At 40.7% G+C, this 10,963-nt stretch overlaps 1 protein-coding gene across 1 annotated transcript; it reads left to right on the forward strand.

Annotated features, from left to right (window-relative positions):
* Positions 1–7,174: 7,174 nt before the first annotated feature.
* smtla (somatolactin alpha) lies at positions 7,175–10,576 on the forward strand (the record flags this gene model as incomplete). The annotated part of the gene is made up of 4 exons (XM_079224894.1): positions 7,175–7,381; positions 8,713–8,826; positions 10,066–10,245; positions 10,382–10,576. 4 exons carry the CDS (start codon positions 7,175–7,177, stop codon positions 10,574–10,576), a joined length of 696 nt encoding a protein of 231 aa, XP_079081020.1.
* Positions 10,577–10,963: the final 387 nt, after the last annotated feature.

Consider the following 10,963-nt stretch of genomic DNA (forward strand, 5'->3'; position numbering starts at 1 on the left):
TATTGTATTATGTTTTAATGCCACGAGAGGTTACGTTATTGCACATAAAAAAACAAGGCTGTATGCCATAGTGCCTAGTTCTTAGCAATCTTATTGTTATTACTGTTATGCACAATACTGACTGTTGCACACAAATTGTATAAAATACTAGGCACACACATGGAAAAACACTGAGGTGAATTAAAAACTAGTCCATGTGTCAGTGCCCTTATTGAAGCTATCGTAAATACCAAGCCATAAAGAAGGAGTCTGGAATATAGACAAACAAAAAAGAAAAATGGTTGTGCAAAACATGCTGCAATTTATAATGTTTATTTTATCAGGTAAGACCCATGATGATTCAAATCTAATTTTCAAGGTAGTTGTAGATGTAGAATAATGCCAGAAGCTGAAAAACAACATGGAATATAAATAAAATGATAACGTAGAAAAGAACATGAGGTAAAAAAAATATCGTCTGGAACAATTCCAAAATAAATGTCAGTATTCATGTTGTATATTATGGCAAATATCCAGTGATGGTGTTCATGGTGTTCATGTCATTATTTTTCCTTCCACTCTATCCTGCCCACCGATATGGTTTGCATAAATAAATCTATCCTTTATGTAAATATAATTATACCCATGACATTGCGTTCGCCTTTTCTTCTCAACCTTTAAAAAACATGAACCAGTTATATTTTGCATCTCAAGCACAAACACCCACACACGAAACTTTTATATCATCCAAGAAAGGAGCAATATATCCCTATTGAGGAGCTGCCAATCAACCATCAGCAAGCATGAGAAGTCCCTTGGGACCGGAGTGATTCATGTGAGTTCTCTTCCCAATATACTGCATGAGGGGATAGAGTGGGCATTTACTCTTGCAGTCATAGATATAGCAGGACAGACATGGCATGTAATCATGCTCTTTACATGGGGAGGAAATATATTTTCAACCACTGAGACATATTTCCCTTAACTGTCTTGTCCAGAACAAAACAAAAAAACTATTTTATAAATGTACAATAGGTGTGACAAATGTTCAACTTAGTACAAGTCATATACTATGGTTTATTTATAGATATACATACTACAACACATTGAATCTATTCGAGGCATGAATTACCATTCAAGCACATTGTGCATCTTGATGACCCGTGGAGAGAGAACAGTAGACACAACATTGTGGTTCGGTCCTGTAAAGCAAGCAGCGGCAGCTTCAAGGTTACAGGTCTGGGTTCGATGCTCCAGAGAAATTCTACAATGGACATGAAAAGATCCTTTGCGATGTGGAATGCGTGAAACTCTGCTTCGGACAAAGCAACACGCACAGTGTGTTCAGCAAAAGCCTACCGTGGTGGAAGTTGAAAGAAAAATCAGACTAGACAAATTAAAAGAGGATTGAGGTATAGCGGATGGTGAACCCTTTTCAATTATACTGAGAATCATAAATATTGCAGCACTTTGTAGTTTGTGGAATCTAGGGCACAGTTTAATGCAAAGGCAATAACTTCTGTTCAAAGTCTGTCGGATTCCATGCTGCATCACCGCTCCTTGTTGTTTCAGATTTAAGACTAAAATACATGTTGTCTATTTAAGTTATTCATCTCATTTCATACTCCAACTCTCTCTTATTTGTTGGGTTTTTTTCCCCCCCACAGATGGACTGTTTTGATATTAAGATAATACACAACTATAGGTGCCAGATATGATATTATATGGGGACTTGTTTCTACAAATAGAAACAAGGCTTTGGTGCCAATACACTCCATTTCATGTATTTTCATTAATGCATATCTTTGCAAGTCACTTTGGTGCTACAATTCTCACCTTAGATTCCAAACCGGAAATTGCTTCAGGAATCAAATGAGGTTTCAAAATAGCAAAGCGGCTGTGCCCACGGGTAAACACACCTTGTAGGTGCAAATGAAACAGTAAAACAACAAAATGTAAAAAGGTAGCACTGATATGTAGGAACTGCCGATGATTGTCACCTCAAAATTAGCGCCGTATGAAAAAAAAAATAGTGCATGATATGAAATAAAAATACAATTAAAGCAAAAGGGAGAAAATGGTTATCGTAGAATATGCTTGTCAACGCTGCATTGATGGGGCGTAAGTATTGCAGAGGGGATTATATAATAAGCTTCCAGGAGTTTCTGAGATAAAACATATATAAATAACTATGATTCTCCTAAGGATTTATGACTTGAAGGAAAGCTCGGAAAACTTGTAATACATGCAGTAGACAATGGGCCTCGTGCAAGTACCACTCGTACCTTTGTTCTTACACAATTGATTTTGGAGAACATGCCACATTCACCAATTTTCTAGTATTTAGAATTGTTCTCGCTTTGGTAAATGTTTTTACATAGGCTCACAATATCCCCATCTATTTAAAGTGTCACTCACGTTGCAGTCATCGACAGAAATATATATTTCAGTGACAGTACGACCCTCAGGTGACAAGGCATTGACAATTGTTTAATAATTGACAATTGTCATGAAAAATCATGTACGCACAGTTTGCATTCATCAATGTCACAGTTCAGCTTCCCTTCTCTCCTGCCACTCCCACTCACCTCATCAGTTAATTCAGTGCACCTGTTAGTCACACCCACCTGTCAGCGCAATCACTCACCTGCCCACTCCACCTCCTTTAGTATTTAGACCCCAGTCTCACACACACACTCACTGCCACATCATTCTCCGCATTATGCCCAACTTTCCAGAGTTTACCCGCCGACTGTTTGGACTTCTCCGCCTTGCCTCGGTAAACGACTCAGCCTTCTGTCCCCGATCACGATGTTCTTGCCCGGCCTCTGCCCCGGTATATCGGAGACTGTTGTACAACGTGTTTCTTGAATATTGATTCTGTTTGTATTTACACTTGATAGGAACTGTCTCCATGTCCTATGTCAGGCCTGGCCAACCCGCGGCTTCCGAGCCGCATGCGGCTCTTTGCCTGGATTCGAAGTTTGTGTTTTTTTTTTTTTTTTAATTGATTTTGCAAATACTTTAGACCACTGGTGTCAAACTCAAGGCGTGACGGTTTTAAAGCCATGAAATCACAGACCCATTTTCAGTCATTCGCGGACCCGTTTTCAGTCCGTCAGGACGGTCATTTTACATGGGCAAAAAAAAAATAAAAAATCCTGTGCTTTTATTTTGAAGGGATTTTTTAATGCGGCGGAGTGCAATTTATTTAATTTCAGTCATATTGATGTAATGTGTTGTAACTCTGTTACGTTGTTCATTCTGGTCACATGACATCTATTGCTTCTGTCCATCCGGGGAGAGTCATCCTCCTCTGTTGCTCTCCTGAAGGGTTCTTCCTGTTTTCCCTGTGAAAGGGTTTTTACTATTTTTATTTGGGGAGTTTTTCCTGATGTGAGGTCCCGGGACAGGATGTTATTTGTACAGATTGCGCATTTTAATTTGTGATTTGGGGCTATATAAAATAAACTGAATTGAATATTCACACACTCCTCAATGCTGCATTCACAACACAATAATCTAATGATGTTGTATGATAGACCTATTATATAACACAACATTATCAGGCAACACAATATAGTGCATTAACACTCGCACCACAGACGTCTCTAAACTAGCCTAAAATAGGCCTAATCCTTTTCTATAAACGGCGCTCTGCATCTGAAGCATACAATTATCAATTTCACAACCAGCGAAGAAGAGCAAACAAATGACACAATAACAAGAGGACACCGCGGCAGGTGCAACAGAACGAACAGATTTAAGGAGTCAGTAGAATCAACAGCAGAATAAAACATCACACAAGCAGAGAACACAGATGTTTAAACAATTTGAAACTCCGCAGCGGCGGCAGCCAAGAGCCAAGCAAAGTGGTCGCTGCACAGTTTATGCTCAACGTGCTGCTGAGCGCACGCACACACACACACACACGTGGACGACGGCCTCCCAAAGAGTGTGTTGTTGTCGCGACTCATCGGTAGTCGTCCTCCATCTTCTCCAGGTTCCACGCGCAGCCTCTTTGTCCCAGTATGACCAGTCCACACTCGGCCTCGCAGCGTTCAAACATATCACGCCGAACGAGGCTCTGCAGGCATCTTGTCAAATACAGCAGAAAGACCTCACATCCCTCTCACTAAAAAGGCGAAAAGTCCCCGGAAGTCACTGCTGGAATATCTATTGCGCGGCATTCTGCATTTTACCACACCCAGCATGCACCTGTGCATGAATCCTGGGCGTGTATTACAACGTGTATGCTTTGGATCAATGCCGTGCTGAAAATGAGCTGGTCCACATGTTCATGTAGTTTTAAAGAAGGCCCAGTACAGATTTGTATTTCTTTTTTTCCCTTGGTCAGTATGAAGCTTTTCACCTGGTGGCAGGGGGTCACCAGGGCCCAATGTTTCTTCTTCTTCTTCTTCTTCTTCTTCTACTTCTACTTCTACTTCTTCTTGTGTTTTAAGGCAGGTGGCAGCCAGCGTTGACTGCACTGTCGTCCACTATACTACGTTGGAGTGTGGACTAGTGTAAGCTTTTCCAAACAAATATACAAAGCAGCCCCACTCACTGACCACTACATTATCTTGTCTATCCAAGTTTCTTTCAGATATTGGAATAAACTCCCTAACCTGATGTAAAATATGATTAATATTGCTGATATCATCTCATATTAGACTCAGCGTTCTGATTTCCCTCTTCAATGTTTCTCGCTCTCTGGAGTACTTTTGACATTGTAAAATGACACGCTCCACTGATCCCTCTACTTGATACTGTTCTGAGGGATGTTTACTTTTTAAGTGCTGGTCCCAGTGTTTCCAGTCTATGAGTGCTTTTCAATATGCTAACTTGTCTCCTCAAATCCATGTCTTTGCCTCCTCTCCTTGCGTCTCAGACCTGCCCACGAGAAAGAGAAAGAAATAGACATGACGCCCTGGCTGCTACGTGGAGTCTCCCTCTCTGCCTGCTGCTGCCGTTCTCTGCTTCTCCCTGAAGACCACTGTTTGTTTGCTTGAGTATGTTGCTTTAAAGGAGCTGTTTTCAACACACACAGCATTAATATGGCAGCAAACAACTATTGTCTATGTAAAGACAGTGGAGTAATGTCTACTTGAGCAAAGGATGAAGTTTAATGTGGTTTAATTTGGTTAAATTAAATATATTTTGTTAAATTTTGATGATGGTGTGTCTGTTTGCTTGATGGGTTCAGACCAATCTTCAGTTTGAAGGTCATCCCATGTCTATCTATCTATCTATCTATCTATCTATCTATCTATCTATATATATATATATATATATATATATATATATATATATGTATATGTGTGTGTGTGTGTGTGTGTGTGTATATATACTGATACTGGACCACCCTGTATCAGCCTGTGTAGAGACTGGAACACCATTCATTAACACCACAACATTAGAATACTGGTGATTGCAGACGCTCTTTTATGGTTTTGGTTTATTTTCATGCTCGGCCTCCTTTGATGTTTGTAAAAAAGCAGTGTTAAAAAAATGTGGAGGCACAAGTCATGCTTACACTGACATTAATTACCTGAAATGTGAATTGATACAATACATGGGTTTAAACCCGTAAAAGGTTGGGCCACAAATCCTTTTTTTGGAAGATCCAAATCGGATTAGATTGAGCAAAAATATCATAACTATGGTCCTCTCACGTTCATTTGGATGTTTTCTAAATTTACCAAAATACATTCCCATTTCATATAAAAGGATTTATCAAGATGTTGTTGTTTTTTAGATGTGCGCTTACCTTTTGAAAATCTGCTTCGCCACCAATGAGGGAAGAAGAAGGAAGGAAGTGGAGGATTAAACGAAAGGTGATAAGAAGAGAACATTAATGTGGAAAAGGTTGGCATATGTGACACGAGGCTTCAGGTGTCTTGAAGGTGGGCTGAAGCTATCTCTTCAGTAACAAGACACGCATCAGCTGCCACGCTCTGCTCTACAGTCTGCTTTTCGCTTATCCTTAAACATGCTTCACTCAGGAAATAAACATCTGAGCCTCTTGACGGTTGTCCGCCTCTTCATTGTATTGGTCCATGTAAAAAAATACAAAAACACATTTAGGGATACAATATTATTTATCTTATTTTATATAAATGGGTGGATTTATCACCAGACAATTCATCCCCGTTAATCTTTCAATTTGATTACACTTGCACAAGGACAGATTAAATAAGTAGTGCAGTGGGGAAATGGAGCATTTAATAATGGAGTCTGTTTCAAGCAGCCATGGATTACTACTAAACATGTTCTTCCTTCTATGACTGCTAAACAGTCATTACAATTGGAAACCCGTAGCTTCTGGGTTGAGCTCCTCTAGCACACCCGTGGTTTTCTGAGCAGAATTGAATATGAATGTCAAAATAAAAAAAGAAGATTTGAGGGGTTTTGTTAGATCTCCGTGATTTTCCCAATCCCATTCATTCAGCCCCTTTTTATTGTGTCTATTACAGTTCTTCGCTGTCTTTTCTGCAGCCTCCTCTGCCCTTCATGTTTAAATCGACATTACATACTTACCTCAGCTGAAAGGAGGGATTTTTCTGCCTGTTCCTTTTTTTGAGCTTTTGTTCAAAAAATCTAATCAGTCTCAGTCTTCGTTCGTGGCCAACGGTATCAGGATGCTGGTGTAATAGAAATGTAGAAAACATTTGTTTGGATTTCTTTTTTTAAATCGGCTGATCCAGATTTCATGTAGTCAAATATATTTGGAAGAAACCTCCAGTTCGTTACTTGAAATCGGGAACAATGAATATGTAGGCCTACCATGCCTGACTATAGTTACCATCTTGGTATTATGCATTAGATGAGAAATGCATTGCTTTTGAAAGACCAAGTATCCTTTTACAAGAACCTACGCAAAACAAAAATCTCCTTTTCCTTAATTCATGGCCTGCTCAGGCTTTATAAAGAAAGTCGGCGGGATAGAGGAGCAAAGAAGGACCTGGAGACTCCCAGAATGCACCTTGTGTCAGGTAGTACATCACAGTTGAAGACCGAAGTCTTTCTGCTGGTTTTGTAATTATATTAACAGACATAAATTACACCAGTTTATTTAGAAAATCAGATTGATAAAAAAAAGAAGATAAATTCTATAGCTAACAATGAAGACATGTATGATCAGGGTTTTGGTGTTTTGTGCATATTTGTGTGAGTATTTGATAAACCAGTATTCATGTATTTGTCTTCAGTCATGCTGTGGGGTGCGTGGGCTGTATTGCTCTGGCCTAACCTGCTCACCTTAAGCATCCCGCTAGACTGCAGGGAAGAGCAGAGTGGCCTCTCCCGCTGCCCTTCCATCTCCCAAGAGAAACTTCTAGAACGAGTCATCCAGCATGCTGAACTCATCTACCGTGTCTCAGAAGAATCGTGCGCTTTGTATGTGAGTAACACCGTCCACTAGGCTAAAATGAACCGTGTGTGTTGAATGGAGAGAATTGTATTTTTACATTTTGCCATAAAGGCATATATTTAGTGTGTGTGTGTGTGTGTGTGTGTGTGTGTGTGTGTGTGTGTGTGTGTGTGTGTGTGTGTGTGTGCGCCTCAGGAGAAACTGAATCACTCTTCACACTGAGCATCACTTGGGAACATGTTTTCATTATAGGCCTAAAAAGAGGGGATTCAACTGAAATGCAATCTGAGAAAGTCTATCATATTATTCTTCAGTTGAGCGTGATAATTTTTTTTGAAAAAAACCTTTATGGAATGTGGAATCGGAATTTTGAAAAGCAATGCTGTAATGATGCTACCAACAATGTATTTTTTTGTGTTGGTAAAAAATGGAGGCATCCAAAGAGTAATGGAATTATTTTGTTTTTTCACATGTCAACTCTAAAAACTCTATAAAAAATGCATTGCTCAGCAGTTATAATTACCAAATTACTAAATCTATAGCATGCCATCTAGCAACACTTGGAATGCATTATACAATGGGAACAAAATTACTTTTGGTTGGCCTTTGTCACAATACGCTGGACCAAAAGCGCTGACACTTTCTGTTAGCTACTCTTGTGTTATTTGCTTTTGATTCTGACATGATCATCGCCTCGCTGCCAGGCTTCAAAGTAATCTCCCATCTCTCCTCTGAACCAAAGATGTTTTTTTGAAGAAGCAGGCCTACAGTGGAGTAACACGAATGTGATAATGATATACCGCCGCAGCGAGAGCACAGGTTTTGCAGCCTGTTGAATCCCCTTCACTCTGTGGCTCCAGCTCCAAAATGGTCTTTGAAATGGGATGATGTAGGACTTGTTACTGAGGAGACGCCGCATGCGGTCTCCAGACGAGAACACGCCGCCGAACAAAATGAATCTCCGCCGTATCTCCAGTGGCCGAGATCGGTGAAGCGGTTGTCATTGTTTCCCTGTCTTTTTGTGTGTTCTTGTTGTTCTGTAACTGTGAGAACTGAAGGTTTTCAAAACAATTCGAGAAATCAACTGAAGTGCTGTTTGCCTGAAGCTGTTGTTTTTTCTTTACAAGGGTTAGGACAAGAGTGCAACCATTTGAGCATACTGCTTATGACCGTTAGTTATGAATTTGGAGAGTACACTAAAGCAAACGCGTTTCTGAATTCTAGATGCTTAACCTTCATGAGGGTTGAGGATAAATGGGTCAGTAAGCACTGTAACAGAAATATGTACGGCCGGGAGTGCACTTTACGGGCGTGTGTATTTCATGTTTTTTCTTTTCCCACCATTCTTGTTTGCTTTATAGGAGGATATGTTCATCCCGCTGCCATTGCAGGTCCAGAGGAACCAAGGTGGCTATGCGTGCATCACCAACACCTTACCCATCCCCAGCTCCAGGAACGAAATCCAACAGATATCTGTGAGTACAGGGCCGCTGATGGCGACGAGAATTTTTTTTTTAATTTCAATTTGCAAGGGCTTTGATCATAATCTGTTAACAATGACAGTGTGTGCGTGTGTGTGCAGCTCCTCTTTTTTTTAAATGCCAGTGGGTATATGTGAGGCAGTTTCCTTGTCTGAGCAAAGGAAATATACAAGTAAAGGAGGTTGCTTGTGTCTATGGATTAGTGTTTGTGTGGCTGTCTGTTTGCATCTGAGTGGAGTTGATCATTCTCGTGCATGTGCATGTGTGTTTGCAGCTGTTTGGGTGACGTTAATGCATACATGGGTCTGCTCACAAACCACTTTGAAGCTGCAGAGCCCGAGCGTTCTGTTTTAATAACGATGCGTAGTTTGCGCTGTACCTCACACTCCTTCTGAAGCTCCCCCTCCCCCCAGCTACTGGATGATGAGTCGTTTGCTCTAATTACAATGAAAGGTCCTCAAATCTTTTAAATGTACTTGCTTGTAAAACATTCTTCTTTCGTCCGTGCCAACTGAGGTTATGAAAGCTGTCCAACGAGGCGTGACCTTTCAGGCCAAATGTCAGTTTCATCAGTAGTGTGGAAACTAGATCGAACCACTTAGCGAAAGGCTAATGTGAAGTGTAATCTGGTTAATGGCAAGTTGCACAATAATCCTCCTTCAATTAACAAAGGCCAAGTATGTATGACAAAAACAATATCTTTAAGGACTAAATTGTAGCGATATTGAAAATGCTGGTTGAAAGTTATGTCATCGCCATAATGGTAAATGTGATCTTTGAAACTGCATGTACTGCATATACTGCTAATAATTTATCCTCTGCCCTTTCGGCTGAAATATTGCCTGTTCTCCGGTTTAATGGCCATTTGTACGGTGGTGATTTGCACTTGCTTTGGAGTCTGCTTATGCTTCGAGGAATTTAAGCAGGCTCAACTGCTTCACCCATGACATTTCAACCCACTGTTGTTGCTGAATGCTTTGTAGCTGTCGAGCCCTTGATCAAAAACCATGCTTTTATTGAGCTCATCTGTCTTTTTGGATCACTTCTTTTCATTACTATCGTAGAATAATTGTGAAGGGCACATGGCTGCTATTAATTAAAGTCATAAATGTTCCCACAAAGACATGAATAGAGAAGAGTCAGTTCTACTGTAGCTCTGTCATGTGTTGTAGTGCATTCTTTTTTATTATCTTTATTCAGTTCTCATTAATACGTCACCTTTGTGCCCTGCAGGACAAATGGCTGCTCCACTCGGTGCTGATGCTGGTCCAGTCATGGATCGAGCCTCTGGTCTATCTGCAGACCTCGCTGGACCGCTACGATGCCGCTCCTGAAATGCTCCTCAACAAGACCAAGTGGGTGTCTGAGAAACTGAACAGTCTGCAGGAAGGCGTGGTGGCCCTCATCAAGAAGGTGGGTCGAATCCCATTTTCTTGGATTGCTGTTATTCAACTAAACACACACTTTAAAACCTAAACAAAACACGCCTTTTACCTTGGTCTTGTTTTGCGTTAATCCTTTCGTCGTGTTTCCGAATGTTGCCGTGCAGATGTTGGGCGAGGGGGCGTTGACCATAAACCACAGCGAGCAAGGCCTCCTCCAGAATGACGTGCAGCCGGAGATGCTGGAATCTGTGATGCGAGACTACACCTTACTCAGCTGCTTCAAGAAAGACGCCCATAAGATGGAGGCTTTCCTCAAGCTGCTCAAGTGTCGACAAACCGACACATACAACTGCTCATAAGATATAAAGTGCAGCTTTTCAATGATATATCTTTAAATGAATTCCTGAGGTTAGAAGCCGCGCATTCATAGATATGACCATGCCTTCGGCGATTCATCCTTGCTTGCGATGCAGTACATTCTTTATTGATTGTTTTGGAATACCTTCACACAAAACTAAGTAGGTGTGATGCTGTGCCCTTTCTATAGCGTTCTACATTTGATATTTCCCTGCTCAGTTGTTATTTTAACCTGGCAAAGGCAACAGAGGGCAAACTCCCAAAAGATTATTTACGTGTCAAGCTGTCAAAAAAATCTACATATCCTGCCATTGATTTCCATTTCCTTTGTTCTTAACTGGAGTTTGTATTCCTGGCTGGTTCTCGCAGTGTTTTGATTATTTCCACGG

Source organism: Taurulus bubalis (assembly GCF_910589615.1).
Source record: "Taurulus bubalis genome assembly, chromosome: 10".
In the NCBI taxonomy this organism is placed as follows: Eukaryota; Metazoa; Chordata; class Actinopteri; order Perciformes; family Cottidae; genus Taurulus; species Taurulus bubalis.